The sequence below is a fragment of the Lactuca sativa genome, chromosome 4 (genome assembly GCF_002870075.4).
Source record: "Lactuca sativa cultivar Salinas chromosome 4, Lsat_Salinas_v11, whole genome shotgun sequence".
Lineage (NCBI taxonomy): Eukaryota > Viridiplantae > Streptophyta > Magnoliopsida > Asterales > Asteraceae > Lactuca > Lactuca sativa.
Genome location: NC_056626.2, coordinates 145720531 through 145743551, shown reverse-complemented (window position 1 = coordinate 145743551; position 23021 = coordinate 145720531). Strand labels below are relative to the sequence as shown.

The 23021-nt window shown below is 32.4% G+C and overlaps 1 protein-coding gene across 1 annotated transcript; it reads left to right on the top strand.

Annotated features, from left to right (window-relative positions):
- Positions 1 to 977: 977 nt before the first annotated feature.
- LOC111892192 (floricaula/leafy homolog) lies at positions 978 to 3677 on the top strand. The gene is made up of 3 exons (XM_023888266.2): positions 978 to 1480; positions 1616 to 2025; positions 3102 to 3677. Exons 1-3 carry the CDS (start codon positions 997 to 999, stop codon positions 3486 to 3488), a joined length of 1281 nt encoding a protein of 426 aa, XP_023744034.1. The 5' UTR covers positions 978 to 996; the 3' UTR covers positions 3489 to 3677.
- The last annotated feature ends 19344 nt before the right edge of the window (positions 3678 to 23021 follow it).

The window sequence follows — 23021 nt, the reverse complement described above, 5'->3', positions numbered from 1 at the left end:
ATTTAATATTTTTTAATTAAATTTTATAAACTTTTAATTTTTTAATACAACGTTTTAAACTTGTATTTAACGAAAGTATTTTTAAAATGTTATAAACAAATATTAAACTATCATACAAAATCTATGAAACATTTTTAAAATGTTGTAAAAGAAAGTTTAAAAATAAATGTATGAAAATTATAAAAAAAATTATATGAAAATGTAAAAAAAAAAAAAAAAAAAAAAAACAAGTTAAATACTTGTAAGAAAATTTTAAAACATTTATAAAATATTTGGTTTAAAAACATTTGTATTAAATTTATATGAAAGAATAAAAAGAGTTAGAAAAAATTATAAACAAAGATTTAAAACATTATATTAAAAAATTATAGAAAAAATATTGTATGAAATTATAAAAAAAATTGTTCACATTTAACAATTTTTTTTATACGCATTTAACCATTTAACTTGTTAAATATATTCACATATTACCATGGTTATCTGCTATTACCTATAATAGCAGATAACCATGATAATATGTGAACATATTTAACAAGTTAAATAGTTAAATGTGTAAAAAAAATTACATAAATATATACATGACTAAAAGATAATTACGTTTGCAAGTCTTTTTTCGTTGGATTTATGATGTTTTTTCATATATTTTAAAACGATGGCAGGTGAAGTTTTGTGAAAGAGAAAGGGTTAAAATAGGAACATAACTAAACTTTATTGACTATGGCTGCTTGCTTTACTATTACTGTACAACTGGTAAAGTTCAATATCGTCTGGTTGGGCTTTAACTATCCAATACAGTTGGAACCTGATCGGTTTAAATCCAACACGTTTTTATTTAAAAAAACAAAAATGAAAAGCCAAAAAGTTGGCTGAAAATAGAAAATTTCAGTTCATGACAAAGGGTAATTTCGTCATTGCAGAAAACAGTGCATTTTAAAAAGCCAAAACGAGACAAACACGAAGTCCAGCGATAAGGACTCAACTGCATGTGAAATAAAAATGGACCCTGAAACACTCTCGGCGAACTTGTTTAAGTGGGACACCAGAGCCGCCCTGGCTCCGCCTGCGTCCCGTATTTACGAACCCATAACATTACAACAACAGCCGCAGCAACCACCACCTCCTCCTCCGTCCATGGTCGCAACCTCGGCGGGGATGGGTGGCTATTTGGTCCGTGATAACAGGGATCTTGGAGGGTTGGAGGAGGTGTTCCATGCTTACGGTGTACGGTATTTCACGGCCACGAAGATAGCGGAGCTCGGGTTCACGGCGAACACGCTGTTGGACATGAAAGATGAAGAGCTCGACGAGATGATGAACAGCTTGTCCCATATTTTCCGATGGGATTTACTTGTTGGTGAGAGGTACGGCATCAAAGCCGCCGTCAGAGCGGAGCGACGCCGCCAGGAGGAGGAGGATTCGAGGCGGCGCTACCTTCTTTCTTCCGACACTACCAACACCCTTGACGCGCTATCTCAAGAAGGTTCGTGTATTTTCATACATTTTTCCATGCAGAAACATAAAAAACAATTACCTTCTGTTTGGTATGTTTTGAAGTTTATCACTATTTGATAAAATTCTAAGTTTTATTGTTTTTAATTTTTTTTTTTTGGCACAGGCTTGTCGGAAGAACCGGTGCAACAAGAAAATGAAGCTGCGGGGAGTGGCGGTGGCGGAGGTGCATGGGAGATGGCGGCGATTGGGAGCTGTGCAGGAGGAAAGGCGAAGCAAAGTAAGCAACGGAGGGGCAAGCAAATTCGTGTAAAGGGTAGAATCGGATCGTCTTCACAAGTGGTTGGAGGAGATGATAATTACGAGAATGAAAGTGAGGACGATCCAGAGAATGGTGGCGGTGGCGGAGTAGAGCGGCAGAGAGAGCATCCGTTCATTGTGACTGAGCCGGGGGAGGTGGCGCGTGGAAAAAAGAATGGACTTGATTACCTGTTTCATCTATACGAACAGTGCCGTGATTTCTTGATCCAAGTTCAGAGTATTGCGAAAGAGAGGGGTGAAAAATGTCCAACAAAGGTATTATCATTTTCTAATTTTCCAACATATTCATATTAATATATATAGAATAATAACTTTACATATTAAAGATAACTATTATGTAAAAGATATAAATACTTATCTAACTTTTTTTTTTTTAAAACAATGTTAAATTCGAAGTTTATTTATTTGGGCGACCAATTTTTACAACATTGTAACGATACTTTTGTTTCCTTTCAAAAGTAAACGATCCCTTTGTTTTTAGATAGTTTTTTTGTCCATAGTTAGTCCCCATTACTAATCATGAGAAGCTAGCTAGTAGACAGTAAATACTCATGACATCTATCAAATCTTCTTTTATTTAGAATTATAATTATTACCATGATTAAAGTATATTAAGATAAGCATTAGTAATTATATCCTGCCAATAATAATAGAAATACAAATGATTAACACTAAATTACATAGGTTATTTTTGGCAAATTTTACCTTAATACAATTGTGTTTCCGAACGATTTTTATTTTAGACAAATAAAGAATCATTTTTTAGAAGTCTAAATTAAAAACTTGTATTCAAATAAAAATCTATTCAATCAAATATAAAATACAAGTCCTTTTACATTAAATTTGGAAAGTTAGGTTTTTTATTATAAACATACTATCTTTTATTAAATATCGGGCTTTGCCTTTGCCTTTTAGAGTATTTTCTTTGAAATTTATATAGGATACATTTCTTGCATGAATTTGTCATCTTCTTTCATATTTAAATGCACATAGATATATAATGGAAAGGGTATAGAAGTGATGATTTGGAGTGTGGTCAGTATTAAAGATTTGTATTGTCCGGTAAATTTAGAGAAAGTTGTGTGTGACAAGAGAAAGATGGAGTCCTAGAATCATTCACATGTACAGTACTTCTGCCTCACAACCAATAGCTGGATCTGTTCCCCCAGTCGACACGTGTTGTACGGATCTGCACTCCACCTACCCCCTTTACCTTTTTCTAACCCTAATTCACATGTATAGTATTATTCATCACAAATAAATATATAAAGAATGAATGAAGGATGATGTATAACTTATTAATAAATCATATTGGGTCGGGTTTTGTTTAGGTGACGAACCAGGTGTTTAGGTTTGCAAAGAAGGCAGGTGCGAGCTACATCAACAAGCCAAAAATGAGACACTACGTTCATTGCTATGCGCTGCATTGTCTTGATGAGGTTGCTTCGAATGCACTGAGGAGGGCTTTCAAGGAGAGAGGTGAGAATGTCGGAGCTTGGAGGCAGGCTTGCTACAAGCCATTGGTATCGATTGCAGCTCGACAAGGTTGGGACATTGATGCGATATTCAACACACATCCACGTCTGTCGATATGGTATGTTCCAACCAAACTCCGGCAGCTCTGTCATGCTGAACGCAGCAGTGCTGCCATGGCAGCTGCTACTGCTGCTTCAACTTCCGTCGTTGGTTGTAGCGGTGGTGGTCATCTCCAGTTTTAGGTTAATTAATGTTTGTGGGATCGATGAACTTTATGGGCAGGTTGTTTATTAAGATAATGGAAGTTCTAGTTTGAAATTCCATGCGGTGTATACGATGAATGACTGTAGTAATGCTTGTGATTGCATCGGTGTTATAAATATGTTGGTTTATGACCTTTGATTTATTTAATTTGGGTCATTATTATTAAATTTTAATTATGATTTGGATTCTTATATGTTAGAAACAAATATTATTGGCGTTCGTTAACACTATGTGTATTTGATAATACATATATGCAAAACCTAAACCAATTACGAATATGATCGATCATCCTTTTTTTTTTGTGACCGAGGTATATGTTCATTTGTTTGACTGGGTTTATAGGCTTACACACTCAAAAGGTGCGTTCCTATTGAATAATATGAATGTTAAACATAATTCTTATTGGATAAAATAAAACATAACACTTTGATCCAAACATCTCTCAATAACATTTTACACTTGTGAGTGTTTCATGTTAAAGTATTTCTCCTTATTTGTAAGTGAAAGTGTAATGTCTTCTCATTCCTATTATCTCTATTAATAGCATCCTGCAAAACCCTTCGGAGCTAACATGAACCATATAAAAAATTGGCAGCTTATTGTGGACAGGTTTAATTCCAAGCTCTCTACTTGGAAAGCTAAAACATTGTCATTCGGTGGAAGGTTCACACTCATCAATTCAGTATTGGGAAACATTCCCACATATTATCTCTCCCTTTTCAAAGCTCCATGTGGAGTGATTAATTCTCTAGAGAAAATCAGAAGACAATTTCTATGGGGCAGTAATACTGATAAGCAGAAAATAAACTGGGTATCATGGGACAAAGTGATAGCACCCAAAAAAATGGGGGGACTCGGCGTGGGATCACTACAAGCACTTAATCTCGCTTTAATGGCGAAATGGTGGTGGAGACACAAGTTGGATAACACTTCACTTTGGTCCCAAGTCATCACTAGTATCCATAATCTGAGTGATAAACCTGCGAATCACTTGTCCAAAAAGATAATTGTAGGTGTATGGAACAATATAGCAGGGGCAAAATTGGATATTGAAAAGAAAGGGGTCCCATTTAACATTATTATTCAGAAGTCAGTAAGCTCGGGGACTGACACTTTATTCTGGCAAGACGAATGGATTCATGGGGGAAAACTTAAGGAACGATTTCCAGGTTTGTACTTGATCGAAAGCAAAAAAAGATGTAAAGTGGCTGAAAGAATTCAACTTAGCGGGTTCGAGTGGAATTGGGACTGTGATGTTGCAGGTGCTGATCTGTCGCTTGAATTGGCTCAACTCATGGCAGTGGTGGCTTTATTCATACCAAGGGCAGCAAGTGACAGCTGGAAGTGTGGGTTAGACTCTAGTGGAATATTCACAACCAAGGCTATGCGTGCGAAATTGGTTGGCAGCAATATGAGTTTTCCCTTTAATCATATTGATTGGATTAAGGAAGCTCCACTAAAAGTTCTAACATTCGTGTGGAGGGAAAAAAAATGGGCAGAATCCCCTCATTTTTAGCTCTAAATCAACGGGGAGTCATCATCAACTCCCTTACGTGCGGTCAGTGTAACATGGCTGTCGAATGTGCTGATCATATCCTTACCAATTGTAGTTTTGCTAACACTACTCGGGAATGGATATTCAGGTGGTGCGATATACGGTTTGTCTCAATCAATAACGTCGGTGACTTACTTAATTTTGCTTCTACCTGGAGCAGTTGCAAAAAGAAAAGAAAATTGTTGACTTTAATTTGCTATGGGATGCTATGGTTGGTGTGGAAAGCAAGGAACGACCGGATATTCAATCAAAGATCCTTATCACCAACATTTGTTGCTGATAATATCAAATCTTTGGTTTTTGTTTGGTTAAAACATAGGGGTAAGAAAAAGGAGATTAAATGGGTGGAGTGGAGTATGTATCCCTTCTTATGTTTGTAACCCGCTTAATACTTTGTACTTGTTCTATTTCTTTTCTTGCTGACTAGTTGCTTGCTAGTTTTGGCCTTTATTATATATCATTTGCCTTTTTCCAAAAAAAAAAAAATAACATCCCACAAAATCCTTAATGGTCACGAAACCATTATCTTATAATCTACCAAGAGTTTGTAGCGACTCACACAAAAGTGCAAAGGGATTTCTATCCATATGTACCTCGTTTATATAATTAATATCACATTCACGGAGGATGTGTTGTATTTCTATAAACCTTTTTCGAAAGTTCCTCTAATGTATTTTGACTCAAATCTCTCATTTGAGCTTATTTTTCTTGACTTTCATTTAACCAGTTGGGTACATCAACAAAGTAATTTAACTCTATAATATTTTAACAAATAGAAGCAAACTAATGGTTACAATCCATATCTATAAAGTTTATAAAAAAACAAATAAAAAATAACATTATATTTATCTAATATATAGTAACCTACTAGTTTCATACATGCTATGCTATAAATTGGTCAAGAACTACAATTACATTATTTGTAATGAGAAACTATAATGTCAAAATAATCCACTAGATTACATATTGCATTAATTTTCAGAAAGATGCATATACTTGACAATCATATTAATACATAACCCGGATCATTATTCAATTTATTATATATTTACTCGCATGTTTTATTTGTAATTCAGATTGTAGATAAACTCTAGAATTAGTCTCTTTGTATTGTTGTAATAGATCCAACATGATCGGATTTGTACGTGTATATGTACACATTCCAATTGATTGTGAAACACAATTTTTCTTCATTCACTTATATGGTATTAGCCAGGAGGCTACTTCTTCCCCACTAAAAACAATTCTTCTCCGATTCATCTTCCTTCATCATGTTTCTTGCAGAAGAAGTCGATCTCAGTTTACCTACAGCTACTATTCAGTCCGATTATCCATCCTCAACAATCCACACCCTCTCTCTCAAAACCCCATTACTTACGCTTGTTCAATTCCCTTCATTTCTCAAACTTCTTTCTACCAATTATATGAGCTGGCAAACACATATTGAAGCTCTATTCTATGGTCTGGATCTTTACAAGTTTGTTGATGGCACACACCCAACACCACAACCTACAATCAAATTTGGTGTCTCTTCACCTCATGAAGATTACTCAGCCTGGTTCCGCCAAGATCGGTTGCTTTTTGGTGCTATTGTCGGTACACTCTCCCCTGTTATCGTCCCTTTGATTACCAAAACTTCTTCTTCTTTAGAAGCCTGGAAAATCTTATCAAACACTTATGCCAAACCCTCACGTGGTCACATAAAACAGCTACAGTATCGACTAAAACAGACAACAAAAACCTCAGACCAGTCCATTGCAGATTATATGTAAACTATCAAAACCATTGTTGATGAACTTGGTATCCTAGGAAAGCAAATGGATAAAGAAGATATCACTGACGCCATACTAAATGGTCTTGATTCCACCTCTTACAAGATTGTCATAGATGTTATTCATGCTCGAGACATCCCAATCTCCTTCCATGAACTACACGAAAAGCTCATCAATCATGAGCTCTCACTGGTGCAACTTTCTACTGTCTGCACTAATATTCACCAACTTGTTACAACATTTGCAACAAATAAATGCCCACCAACCAAACCCTGGAACAACCAGAATTCCAATAATGCCCCTGCTTTTCTTCCAACACCTCAGCAACCCACTAATCATACCCATAAAATTTTAGGCAAATGTCAATTCTATTTTATCAAAGGACATTCCCTTACGTCATGTTATGCCTTCAAAAACAAATATCCACATGTCAACCTACCCCCACTACCACGAACCAGTCACAACAATGGCCATCCACAAGCACATGCCATGAACACCACTAACATCTCCAATGCGGATTGAATTTTCGATAGTAGAGCATCCCATCACATCACCAATGGCATCAATATGTAAAGAAAATCATGAAAAAAACTGATAGAGGATCATGGTCCAACATGAAAACATAAAGACAACAAGAACCAAACTTCATACTGTTACAATCCCACATCGACTGAAAGTACTATAAGTTGGTGGCTTATAAGTCTAGGTGTCCCCTCCTCCTACAAGCTGGCTTTTGGGAGTGAGTTCTACACTTGGGCTTATGGCATGATGCGGGCCTAGTATGGGATGGGTCCTTCTTTCGACGTTCCAACACTTGGAGTGGTGGTCTACGGAGTAGTGGCTTGGACCCGAAAAGAGGGGTGCCAATCGTGACCAATAATGACTCAGAGTGGTGGCTTGGACCAAAAGGAGATGCCAACCGTGACCAACGAGGACGTTGCCTCTTCAAAGCGTGGGGTATTGTTACGACCCCACATCGGCTGAAAGTACTATAAGTTGGTGACTTATAAGTCTAGGTGTCCCCTCCTCCTACAAGCTGGCTTTTGGGAGTGAGTTTTATACTTGGGCTTATGGCATGATGCATGCCTAGTATGGGATGGGTCCGTATCACATACTCCCAAAGAAAATACTAATCTTATTGATCTGAATCAGTTCAGTAGTGATTACTTCTAAAAAACATTTGCAAATCGTTAGTGATTACTCTAACTTTAAGCTGGTCGAAATTAATAAACATAAATTTAGGAATCGTTTATCATATAAGTGAATAATAAGAGAAAGAATATGATGGAACTAGTGAGAAATAGTTTATCATGTAAGTGAATATAATAGACCATTTATCAAGAAATTTTGATAAATAATTTCTTGATTACTGTTAACTAACAAGCAAGCGATCGGTTGTCTAGAAATCAAGAAATCAAAATATCGTTCGTTAAGAAATAATTTATCAAGAAATCAAGAAATTGTTTACTGATAACTAATAGATACATGTAAGTGAATAAGGAGAGAAGAATCCATAAATCGTTTATCGGGTAAGTGAAGAGATGAAGCTTAAACAAAAATCGTACCTTGGGATTATGAGAATCAAAATGCACTTATAAGAAATCGTGGATGGCTGGTGAGAATGAGAATGCACTAATCAATAATTGAGAATCGTATTAATCCCTGTTTGGATGACTTGTGATGATTATCTAGAGAAGATAATTATTTAAAGAATAAAGGATAACAAGAAAGTTGGAGACTCAAGTTCGAGATACGTTCCTAGTAGGGTTATTACCATAAAATGCAAAAAAGAAAAAGAATGTCATCCATTGAGTTCTACCTATTTGGGTGAGATTATAATGAGTTGTCATATTATACTTGATCAGAGTTCTATTTCATTCTTATTTTGGTTATGTCGAACACTATGTAAAAAATTTAGTTATGTTTTGTTTAGTCTAATTCTACTTACTAAAATGCACCCTAATGGGCATCTATTGAATTAACAACAACAACAACAACAATAATAATAATAATAATAATAATAATAATAATAATAATAAATAAGACGACAAAGTTGTCATTTTAATAGGGTTAACGGTAAAAATCAAACGATAACGATAGAAAGGACCAAATAAGCAACAAACAATTTTTTTCATGAAGTGTTTGAACGTGTGTCTATATATATATATATATATATATATATATATATATATATATATATATATATATATATATATATATATATATATATATATATATATAGGGAAGAGCTATTTGGAAAATAAAAAAACCCTAAAAATCATAAAAATACATTAAAAAAAATATTTAGAGATCACAATTTTTTTAAAAATTTTTTTATAGAAAAATCGCAGTTTTTTTTAATAAAATCGATGAAAAAAATATAAAAATTCAATTTTTTTTTTACATTTTCAGCGATTTTATACTAAAAGCTGCGATTTTATCATTAAAAAAAATCAAAAAAAAGTTTGTGGTCTCTAAGTATTTTTTTGTGCATTTTTTTGATTTTTAGGATTTTTTTAGGGTTTTTTATTTTCTATAGAATCTAAACATATATATATATATATATATATATATATATATATATATATATATATATATATATATATATATATATATATACGTATATATACTCTCTAATAAAAGAGTCTCTCTTTAACACGTGACACTTCCAACTCTAATATTTCTATAAAGTTAATTGACTATTTTGCCCTCATTTAATTTAAATTTGGTATACGTATTAATTTCCACCAATTTTCGGCAATTGTAATATTTAAATCTGTTAAGTTTGAATCAATCCCTGGAAATAAGCAATCAACATTATGTATTTAATTTCTATTCCATAATAATAATGCAATCCCTTATGTTCAGAAATTATTTTTGGAAATTTGCATATCCCAAATCGGCAATTATTTGAGATTTCTTTGAGTCAATGTAATCAATGATAAATCAGCAAGTAATCTTCTCTAAATTTGAAATTGATTATCCGTTGTTCCTACGGGTTGTAACAATATATATATATATATATATATATATATATATATATATATATATATATATATATATATTCTAATAAATGAATAGTTTTAATCTCATTTTGTCAAGTGTCACTCTAATACAACTTCTCATTAATATTATGTCATGTGTCATGTAGATATATATTAGGCAACTCATTTCAAAATTCAAATTTATATTTTCTAATTATATGTTGAATTTGAAGTTATAATAATTTTAAAATTTTGATATATCTCTTAATTATTAATTTATTTAAAATGAATTATTTAAAATAATTGATTAATAATTAAAAAAATTTATTATAAAAGTTTAATTAATTTTATAACCGTGGTTCCCACGGGTAATAAACCAATATATATATATATATATATATATATATATATATATATATATATATATATATATATACTTATAAAGCTAGCATTTTTTCTTGGCCCCTTTTTTAACTTTCTCAAACCTCATTCGTTTGAAACCCCCTTTTTTAACTAATGCAACTCAAAAGTTTTCTTAATTATGATTTAACACTAAAAAGTTTTATAACTTATATTATGTTTAATTAGAATTTCTTGAAAATTTTACTTTAAAAAAGACAATCTTTTGTGTCGTTTGTGTTATATAAAATCTTACATGTAAGAAAGATTTAAAGATATTGTGATTCAAAAGTTTTCATATAGTTAAAGCATTCACGATCCAAATATGACGATTCGAAGAAATGGGTTATGTCGCATCGATGGTAATTGTAATATGATTTTTTCTTTCAACCAAAACAAATGAAGCTTTTCTATTCTTTCTTTATATTCAGTTTCTCATTTAATCTTTACATGTGATTTGTGTGTATTACTCAATCTTGAATGTGACTCTCCAAACATCAATGTTTTGCTTGGAATATCTTTCTGATTCTTCTTTTTCAAGAAAAATATTTTGATTGCAGGTTAGTGAAGAATTGTCATCAAGTTTTTATGGTTCAATGGTGTTAAATAAAGAAAGAAGATTCATAAAATGGATATAGTTTTTTTTGTTTGAGCAAAGTTGACGAATGTTAGTTTTTTCTTTTGATTTAAATGTATGTTTATGTAACATCTTTATTTATATATTCAACCACTCAATGCTCTAATTTATTTGATTATAGTTTTTCTATTTTGATTATGTTTATTTTCTATTTTTTTTTGTTGGGTTATCCTACACAAAATATTTAAAAGACAATATTTAAAAGATAACATAATTTTGAATATTTGATATGTAATTATGATAGACTTATCATGATATGTTCTTCATATGAAAGTAATTTATCCATATTACTACAACAATAATTACATATAACATTTACGAAAATATATATATATTATATGTGATTTGTTTAACATGTATATGCATTTATGTATGTTATAAATTTATAATTAAATATCTTTATGTTTAATAATTGAAGAGATTAAAATGATGCATCAAAACCAATTATTTAGACAAATATAATAATAATAATAATAATAATAATAATAATACATTTCCAAGTACCGCATTCATTTGAAACTCACACTACAACTCAAGGGTTTTCTAATTTATGTATATTTATTAGTTACAACTCAAGAGTTTTTAACTTATGATTATTAATTAGTAATCACTAACAACTTTTTATTTTCTTTTCTTTTATAAGGTTGTAAAGTTTTGCTCATTAAAAATATTAATGTATTTGAAGAGATTTGTGATTTAAATATGAAGAGTTAATATAAATGTTATAATAGATGTTTTAGTGTTTTTATGTTATTAAAAGTTATATTGTTTATTTTTCATATTTTTTATTATTAGTTGTGTATATATATATATATATATATATATATATATATATATATATATATATATCTAAATACAAATGTCATAACAAATGTTTTTCTATTTTTATGTTACTAAAAGTTGCAGTTCATATTTTTGTTACCCGTTATATTATTATTCATTTGATTTATAATTTACATAATTTTAAACGGTTTATAAAATTATCAAATAATTATATATATCACAATGACTTAAAAATTAAACTATAATGTTTAATAAAACTAATATGTTAACTATATGTTTGTTTTACTACTAACATTTTGTTTCAAAGTAGAAATACTAAATAATAATTTGGTAAAAGTTATTATTTTAACTATATAATTCTATTCACGCGCAATGCGCGGGGATTCGCCTAGTATCTTATAAAGCTAGCATTTTTTCTTGAACCTCATGCATTTGAAACTCTCATGCATTTTTCCTTTCACCACATTCATTTGAAACTCCCATGACTTTTCAATTTCTTTATAATAATAATTATAAGTTGGTTAAGAAAGTTTAATAAATATTTAACCTAAAGTGTAATCATATATAAACTAAATTTCAATATTAAAATAACATCTTTACTTCTACTTATAAAGTTATGTTTTTTAACTTTAACATATTATACTTAGAGGCTGTTTAGTAGGATCTGAATTTTTAAGATCTGAATTTTCAAGAGGTCTGAATTTCTAAGAGGGTCTGAATTTTTAAGATCTGAATTTTTAAATGTTGTTTGGTTGGAACATCTGAGGTACATTGCTGAATGATAAAAATGACTATTTACCCTTATATGTATTTTTTTTTAATTCAATGTTTTTATTTATAAAATAACCAAAAATTTTCAACAAAAAATAACAACATTATTTCATATTAGCAACAAATCACTATTTAACCAAAAGTTAATGTTTTTATTTATAAATCCAACAAAATTCAGCAATAAACAAGAAACTTTACACCAAAAAAACAACAACATTATTTCATATTAGCAACAAATCATTATTTTCAGCACAATTTCACAACAATATTTCAGAAAAATAACAAGATTTTATAGATTTTAAGAACATATTTTAGAAATCACAACAACAATATATTTCAGCAATCAAAAACATAATTTCATAGCAATATTTCACAAAAACAACAAGATCTCACAAGAAGATCTCACAAATTTTCATAAGATGTTTCAAAAATCATAGCAACAACATTATAAATCCCTTACAAATTAGGAACATAAATGCCAAGCAACATAAGAACAAAACAACAATATAAATGCTTACAAATCACCATAAATCCAGTGTAATAAGGGGGTCGAGAACCCATGTGCACTTGACTTCTAATCCATTGTCTTCTCCCTTATTTATTATAGTTTTTCAATTACACGCCCCAAATCAACATATGTTTGTGAGTTTCCTTCTTCCAATCGCTACCTTGTTGTCCATCGACATTTGTATCTAATTTTCTCCCTGTTTCGATCGTACAGCAAAAATCAAGCAGGAGTCGACTTTCTCCCTTGCTCAATCGACGTTGGCCGGAGGTGTTGTGGCGTAGCAGTCGGAGCTGGAGGCGGAGAGGAGGTTGACGACTGTGACGGGCGGGAAGGAACATAGCTTCGACAAATCGATGGAGGTTTGTGTATGCGCGTTGATGAGAAAAAAGGAGTAGAGGCGTGATTTTGAGAAAAAGAAAGAAAGAGCGAGATTTAGGGCAGATGCGTCTTTTTTTTTTTTCAGATACGGGGTGAAGTCTGATTTTTGAAGAGGCATTTAACAAATTCAGATGTGTATTATAAGATGCTACCAAACAAGCCATATCAGAATTTTTAAGAGGTTGCCTCTTAATTTTTCAATTAAGAGGCAAACAAACATGCCCTTAATTTATTAGTTTTAATATATTGTTGGATGTAAACCATTATCATTTTAAAGATACAAGTTTGGAACAATTTGTATAAAATACTTAAATTATTAATTTAAATATAACATTACAGGATCAACTTAAATATAATTTTTAGTTTAACTTAAACAACTCAAAAAATATTTTGTAAATAGTTAAAAGTGATGAATTGTAGTGTCGTTGTAATAATGATTATAAGTTGATTAATAAGGTTAATTAAATATATCAAACATAAAGTGTAATCATAACTAAACTAAATTTCAATTTTAAAATAATATATTTACTTCTACTTATAAAGTTACATCTTTAACTTTTAATATATTATACTTAATTTATTAGATTTAAAATGTTATTTTATGTAACCATTATCAGTTTAAACGTACAACTTTTAAACAGTTTGGACAAAATACATAAATTGTTAATTTAAATATAACATTACAGTGTCAACTTAAATATAAATTCTAGTTCCACTTAAAAAATCAAAGAATATTTTCTAAATAGTTAAAAGTGATAAATTGTAGTGATAAATGCAAAAACTAAATTGTAATTTTAATTTAACTAAAATATTTCCTAAAGATATTTTTATAATCGTTAAAAGATTTCAAATAAGTAGCTTCAAATAACTTACAATAACAATTGTTAAAAATAACTCTATATAAATGATTATATTGTTACCTTTAAAATCAAAAAACAATGTTTGATGTTTTAAATAATTATAATGATAGAAATTAAAACATTAAACAAATAAATTTTAAAAAATTAATTAACAATAACAACAACTTTAAATAGCATTCAACCATATATTATATTCAATTTTATTCATGTGTAACTCACGGGAAGAATTCATTTAAATTATTGAGATTGTGCAGTTATAATAGATGTATATATTATCATATAATTCAAAATATATATTATATCAAATTTAACAACAACGTTATTGTTATATTTATAAAAAAACATATAATTGTTAAGGCTTCAACTATATAGGTGTTTCTGTGCAACGGGCGGGCATTCGCCTAGTGTGTGTGTGTGTGTGTGTATATATATATATATATATATATATATATATATATATATATATATATCATACATACTTATAAAACTAGCATTTTTTCTTGAATCTCATTCATTTGAAACCCCCATAAAAATTTGCCAACACCTTATGCATTTGAAACCCCTACACCCTTTCACCTTCAAAGTAATGAATCTCGTTCATTTGAAACTTCCAAGACTATTCAACTTATAGGATTTAATTTGACTTTTGAAATTCCTTTCACACAAATGTAGTTAGCCTATAAATACATACTTCCATACAAACAAATATCCTAAACCAAAACAAAATACTTCGTTTGTCTAATTAGTGATCATTTGTTCTCTGTTTTGGTGTAAATGAAAGTCTTATGCTGTCAATATAGTATTGAAGTTCAATAATCTATAATAAGCAAGCTATGCATTTTGTGTTTTTAATAAAAACAATTGGTTTTTTTTGTTGGTTTGTTCTAATATTGTGTTTTTAATCATGAATAAAAGTAGCTCTTAAGTTTGAGAACTTTCTAACATCTATTTTAAAAACCGACACATGCGATATTTTATTGAGCATACAGGTACGAGCAATTATTTTTTGAAAGGCAAGGCTCTACACCATCCACTTCTTATAATTTTATATTATTTTGGGTAAAATTGAATTGATGATAGGAGCAATCAAGGGTGAGGATTTAACTTCAAGTTTTATGATTCTAACTCTGCTTGAAATGTGATATGCATAATTTGTTGAACTTATTTATAAACACTTTTAGATTTAATGAATATTTAAGTTGAAGATTACCTCACATTTTGAACAATATGCAAGTTTTTGTGTTGAAGTTCATATTGAGATGTGGAAATTCACTTTAATGAGCTGATGAGCTTACCGCTTTATGATGAAATTTGTAGTTTTTAATGAGACGATGCATTGTTGTTTTTAAAGATGATGCTAGAAACTTTACCCTTTACCGTTTTTAATTGTTATAGGTTTGTTGTACAAGTTGTATCTCTTTGTTTTTAATTCTATTGTTGTTATCCATTCACATATTTCATATTCTTGAAAATGATCGATGCAATGATTTTCTTTTATCAACATTAACATATTAAGGAGTCAAACACATTAATTGCAACAAAATAATAATTGGACGTTTATGAAGAAACACATAGCTCGAACAAGCTACCTCCACAGCTTAAACCTACAAAAAATTCTTAATAATTAATAATAGAAATGATAATAAATGTTGAAACTATAAAATAAACACCTAATAAGAAATATCAATGCCAAGATTATTAAAATGTGTATTTTTTTTAGTTATTCACTAATCTTGGTTTTTATTTTATAATAAATGTCATATTAATGCAAAATATTCATTTGAAAGTTACACAAACTCTTGATCTTTCAAGTAATTAACCAAACATACTCGGTTTTTTTAACTTAATTAAATCATTCATTTTAACCTCCTTAATTTGATTTATTTAATACATTAAAATCAATTATTAGTCTAAGTTCAAACCAACTCTTCATTTTTCAACCTAATACATACATATAACTTATTAGTTAAAATAAAAATGGTTTTAAATCACAACCATAAATCAAAATATCATAAGACTATTTTTCTAATAGTTAAAAATTATGTATATTTCTAAATATAAAACCTAAACTGAAATGTCTATTTAATTAAACGTCAATGTGAGACTAGCCCACTTAGTATAGATTTTTCTTTTAAATTGAAGGTCTTGCGTTTTAATCCGGACGTTGATGAATTTTATTAACTTGATCATACTAACTTCTAACAACTAAACACCCGTTATAAAAATCAAGATTTTAAACAATATAATTGCACACCGCGCAACGCGCGAGAATTCGTCCAACCTATATATCTTATAAAGGTCATTTTAACAATTAAGATTATGTAGTTTTAATAGATGTATATATTATAATATAATTCAAAAGAATCAATTTATTATAGCAATTTCGTATACAAATTATTATATCAAATTTAACAACAACGTTATTTTTATATTTAAGAAAACATATATTTGTAAAGATTTCAACTATATAGTTGTTTCTGGTATTGGACTATAATATATATACCCATGATTTTCTTCTTAATAGACACGTGTCCAATAGTCAATAATATTACACTTTTGGTCCTTATAAATTATCCTCATTTACAATTCTTCTCAAAAAAAAAATTCCTACAAATTTGGCTATACTTTCTCTGTCTTTTTTTTTTGGTTGAATTTTCTTATATATTATTTAATCTATCTTTTTTATTATAAACTTTTTACCAATTTTTTTTACAATCTAATTGTTTTATTTTTAATTCTTTTTACAATTTTCTATTTACATAACAAGTGCGGATTGTATGGGATAATGTTATCAAGTACAACATTCTAATTTCGACTGTAGATCCATCATTCGGTCTTCACTCTTCCCAACAATATTACATTTTTTGGCCTTAAAAGTTATCCCGATTTACAATTCTTCTCAAATCTTTTTTTCTTACAAATTTGGCCTATACTTTTTTCTTTTATAAATTTGGTTGAATTTTCTTATATATCATTTTATCTGTCTGTTTTATTATAAACTTTTACCAATTTTTTTTCAACCTAATTGTTTTATTTTTAATCCTTTTTACAATTTCTATAAAAATTATATTTATAGATTTGATTACATTTTTTTTAAAAAAAAATGTTATATCTTATATATCCATTTAAACATTGTTTACAAAATTTTTCAAAAAATAAAAATAAAATTATAACTTATTTTTTTGTTATTTATTATTATTTTTTCAAATTTGACAACTTCTTTTTATAACTTTAGTTTTTAGGAATTTGATATTTTTTTACGCTTTAAGCTTAATACTAATTTATTTTTATTTAATTTGACTAACTTTACGGGACTATTAATGTAGATGATGTATTTTTTTCGGGTCTATTTTTTGGACTATCGTGCTGACCATCCATATAGAGGAGTGATTGAATGAAATTTGTCATCGATGTTAACTCTTAAGTATGTATAGCTATATAATTTCATTTATTCTTACAGAAAACAATTATATAACACTCACCCAAACCTGAAATTATATTTTGGTCTTTAAAAGTTCGTCCCCTCTAAAACATCTTTTTTATTTTTACAAATTTGGGCAATATTTTTCTTTCTTTTAAAATTTTGGTAGATTTTTTTTACATATATATTTTTTCTCATATTTAAAAGTATTTTCACCATATTTTTTTGAGTAAATTACACGAATGGTCCCTATGGTTTGGGGTAATTTGTATGCTTGGTCCCTAACTTATTTTTTTAACTCGGAAGGTCCCTACTGTTTGTTATTGTTACATGCTTGATCCCTATTATTTGTTTTTTTTATGCATTTGGTCCCTATCTTATGTAAAAAGACAATTATTTAAAAAGGGAAAAAAAGGGTAGGGTATGTAAGGTAAGGTGAGGGTGTAGGGTTGGAGGTGTGTTTATTTAAATAAATTAAAAATCAAGGGAAAATAAACTTTTTATGTAATATAGGGACCATGCATATAACAAAAACAAACATTAAGGACCTTTCGAGTTAGAAAAATAAGTTAGGGACCAAACGCACAATTTACTGTAAACCATAGGGACCATTCATGTAATTTACCCTATTTTTACTTGTTTTTCTAACTCTTTTTACAACTTTATTTGAATTGCTTTTATAGATTCGGTTATATTTTTGTAAAAAAAATATTATTTCTTACGTTCATCTAAACATTTTACCAACTTTTTTCAAAAAAGAAAAATTATAATTTTCTTTTTGAGTTCTTTATTTTCTTTTTCAAATTAGACAATTTCTTTTACATCTTTATTTTTAGGAATTTTATATTTTTTAACATTTTAAGTTTACTATTAATTTCTTTTATTTAACGTAATTATTTTTAGTGGACCATTAATATAGATGATATATATTTATGGATTTTATTTTGTGAACTATCCGACTAACAATCCATGAAGAATAGTGTAACACCCGAAATCAGAAAGGTCAAGAAAGGAAAGAAAAACCATAAGTTAAAGAGGATCAACTTGTCGAGTCTAGGGAGGAACTCGACGAGTCGGAGCGGGATCCGGGTGTAAAGTAAGTGACCGACTCGGCGAGTCGGCAAGTGGACTTGGCGAGTCTAGTCTGAAGAGAAAAACCCTAAATCTGGGACTTTGTGCACTATTTAAACGTCTCATTCTCTTCCTTAAGGTTCCTTTACAGTCTCTCTCACCTAGAATACCAAACCCTAGCCGCCATAATCCTTTTTGGAGCAAGATCTAGTTTTGGTGAAGGAAATCTTGAAGATCAAGAAGCCTAGATCAAGGAGACTAGAAGAAATCCAGATTATACTTCAGTGAAAGGTCATTTTGGAGGTAAGGAATCGTTATCCTTGGCCTTCTCCTTTCTGTTTCAACTTTCATAGAGTTTTAGGGTTTGGTTAGAGAAATATTGATGAGATCTTGAAGCATGAGTTAGATCTGGAGTTGAAACTCCGGATATGAGTTCTATATGAATCATTGATGCAGAAAGCCTTTCTAGTTGTTATGCAAAAGCTTTCCCCAAGAGTTAAGTCCATTTCTAGCTTGGTTTTGGTATTATGAGACAAGAAGCACGTAAAGGTAGCAACTTTATGTTGCTAATGGACTCTAGGAACCTAGATCTATTGTTTGGAGCAAAGGAGAAGCTTTGTGACTCGAGATTATGAGAATACACGAAAGGACTCAGCGAGTCAGGCTAGATATCAGACTTAGTGTCGCGTAGGAACTTGGCGAGTTGGATGAAGATAGGCAGGAACTCGACGAGTTGGAAGAACAACTCGGCGAGTCTGTTGAAGATTGCCTTGGACTCGGCGAGCCTGTTCTTAGACTCGGCGAGTTTGGTCGCAGAACCTCAAACCTTTTCTGGTTAAGCCTTGAATCAGTAAGTCAGGAGGTGACTCGGCGAGTTGAGCAGGATGGGACTCAGAGATCGTTGAACTCGACGAGTCTTGGGGTGACTTGGCGAGTTGAGTCACACTATGAGAGTTATAGAATATAAGGACTCGACGAGTCAACGGGCTTACTCGGTGAGTAGAGTCAGTCTGGAGGATTGAATTTGACCAGGACTTTGACTTGACTAGAGTTGACTTAGTTTGACTGTTGAAGGGCAGTTTGGGACTAAGTGTCATATTTGGTATTAGTAGATCGGGGAGTTATTGGAGTAGCAGTTCGGGAGTTGTCAGATAGCAGTTAAAAGGGTATCAGCAAGAACTCCAGCAGTTCAGGTGAGTTTCCTTCCAGTAGGAATGGGTCTAAGGCCACAATGCCGACCCATTTAGTTAGCAGTAGTTTCCGGACTTCGGTCCGATGCAGTAGTTAGTATGTTTGATGCCTTCGTGGCTCAGACAGGATTTATGTGTTATGTGTTCCGGGCTACGGCCCGATGCAGTATGCAGTATATGTGTTCATGCTAGTTGATATGTTTATGCTATGCTATGTTGAGTTAGTTCCAGACTTCGGTCTGATGCAGTTAGTCCGGATTTCGGTCCGATGCAGGGGACAAGGTCCCAGTCAGTTTCCGGACTTCGGTCCAATGCAGGGGGAAAGGCCTTAGTTAGTCCGGATATCGATCCGATGCAGGGGACAAGGTCCCAGTCAGTTTCCGGACTTCGGGCCGATGCAGGGGGCAAGGCCCCAGTTAGTCCGGACTTCGGTCCGATGCAGGGGACAAGGTCCCAATCAGTTCCAAACTTCGGTCCGATGTAGGGGGCAAGGCCCAGTTAGTCCGGACCTCGGTCCAATGCAGTGGGCAAGGCCCAGTATGTGTTTTATATGTTTGTATGATATGTGGTAATTTGGGGAAGCTCACTAAGCTTCGTGGTTACAGTTTCAGTTTTTGGTTTCAGGTACTCAGTTTTCAGAGGAGGAGCTCGGAGAGGTTGTAGTGCACACACCATAGTCAGTTAGCCTGGGATGTTTTACTCTGATAATAATTTTATGATTTGAATTAATACTATGAAATTATGTTACGACTTATGAAACGGTTTTTATAAATATGGTTTTAGTAATGTTTTAAAAGAAATTTTTAGTCGTGAAAATTGGGTCATTACAAGTTGGTATCAGAGCCTTGGTTTGAGGGATTCGGATACACTTCGGGTGTGTCTGAACTCAAACTAAGGAAACGGTAAAACGTTTTGAAAAGAAAAACATTTTCAAAAATAATTTTTGAGAAAAGAAAAGAGTTTTAGAAAAAGTGAAAATAATTTTTTTTAGAAAGAAAAGAACTTTGAAAAGAGAAAAAGGGTGTGGTGCATGCAATCAGCCGAGCTCAAGTAAGTACTCCCAAATTACCCATACAAGTTTATGTTATCAGTTTCAGTTCCAGATCAGTTCAGTTTCAGTTTCAGTAGAACAACATGCTAGTATAGGACTAAGGATCTAAGAGGATGCCTTATGTGCCTGCTTTATGTGTTTCAGCTTGATAAGAATTGCATGCTAGTATTGAGTAGACAGTAGTAGGATAGCCTGTGTAGGTTATGCCTGATAGTATGAGCTTAGCATTGTATGCTAGTACAGTTTCTTGTTATGAGAATAGTTTTGCATGAGTATGTTTCCTTTATCCAAATGCTGCTTTCTTTGTGCTTTGTGGGTCTCTGAGTGATGGGAGTTAGCCATTAGGTGAATACGTCATGTCACATGTGGTCAGGATTGAATGATCTCAAAGTGCCGGATTTGACCCTATTGCGCAGCTCTCGTCTGAGTCTAACCGTTATAGGGATGAGTATTTTACTCGAAGGATTATCCGAGCCTCATTGCATGTGATGGTATTCAGGTGGTGGCTAATTGGCATTACGAGGAGACCTTCAGCAGCTGAGGACTGATTGGGTAGAGTCAGAGGTTCCCTAGGGCAAGCCTAGGAAGGTTGTAGCAGAGATCAGTAGCAGGAGAGTGACTTGTTGGAGTTGAGGTAACTCTTGAGGAAAGTACAGATAGATGTGGAAGGTAGTATGGGCTCGTACTACTGAAAGCAAAGGATCCGTACTCGAATCAAGAGGGGCCGAGACAAGACCAGGGAACTTGTAGAGTGTGTGAGAGATCCCTCAGCAGCGGTGTGTATATTGATCAAGAAGTGTTATATTTTCAGCATGGTGACATTGCACGAGTTAGCAGTTACCAGTTCAGGTACCAGGGAGGGACCTGGCTCGGGCTTTGGAGTCGGGCAGCTTGATGATCAGATGATGGATTTCATTTCCGCAGAGATATTGCGCAACATCATTGATCAGACTCCAATGCTTTTCGGTTCGGTTAGAGAGGCCATCGTGGAGCTTATGGACAGTCATCTTGAGGCCTTTAGGGTCGGGATATTTCTAGGACAAATTGGGGCTCGTCTGGAGCCTGATTCTTATGGAGTTTAGGGATCCATCAGGGAGGGAGATCCCATTTCTAGCTTTTTTCATCAAGGGACAGGAGTGAGTGGGGCACCCTGTCTCCAAGAGAGACCTCTGCATGATTGGATCGTTGAGGAGGTTTCGCAAGCCATTCGCGAGGAGCTACCCGACATGGTCGTGAGGATCACTGATAGGTTGATCGCGAAGCTCCAGGATCAGACAGCGGTTGTTCAGACGACGTATGGGATCGACGAGGTAACGTAGGAGTGAGAGACGGGCAGGGAGTCGGAAAGGAAGAGGAAAACGGATGAGACACAGGTAGCCACATGTTCGGGCAAGAGGCCCAAGGGGTCGATTTGAGATCGAGGGACTATCAGAGCCGCAGTCGATGCGGGAAGTGTGGTAGGAGTGGTGGCGATGTTGGATGTTTCAAGTGCGGCCGTATTGGCCATTTTAGCAGAGATTGTACTGTTACCATCACCCAGGAACTTGACCCGATATATTTCCATTGCAATCGGATGGGCCACAAGAAGGCCCACTGTCCGAGTTTGTATACATCAGAGCAGGTGATAGCTCCTGCCCCTGTGACTTCGAGTACCACCAGCGGTTGCTGGGGCCGGGCAAGGGTGCCCACGACTCAGAGCAGAGTATTCCGAATGATTTCAACAAGGATTCGTGCAGCACTGGATGTTGGGGGTACGTATCTTTTACCTTCCTGTCAATTATTATTCATGATTATTATTGTTATGTTGCTTCATTGATATCAACAAGCATATATGTTGGGGTATTATATTACCTGCTTGTGACAGAGTTTTATGCCATCTGCATACCTTGGAATTAGAATGGTAAATTGGAGGTCGTCCCCTCTAGATCAGGTTACTTCAGATGCGGTGACTGTAGCATGTATGTGTAAGAATCAGTAATGCCTCACTACTTTCGAAAGGTGTCATTCGGGATTGATCAGTTAAATCCTTAGTAGTGAGAATTTAGAGCTTCTAGTGAGGTAGCTAGCGGACAGTAAGGAAGTGGGTTAGGGATGTGCACCCCAAACGCAGGTTCTCAGGATGCAGTCACTA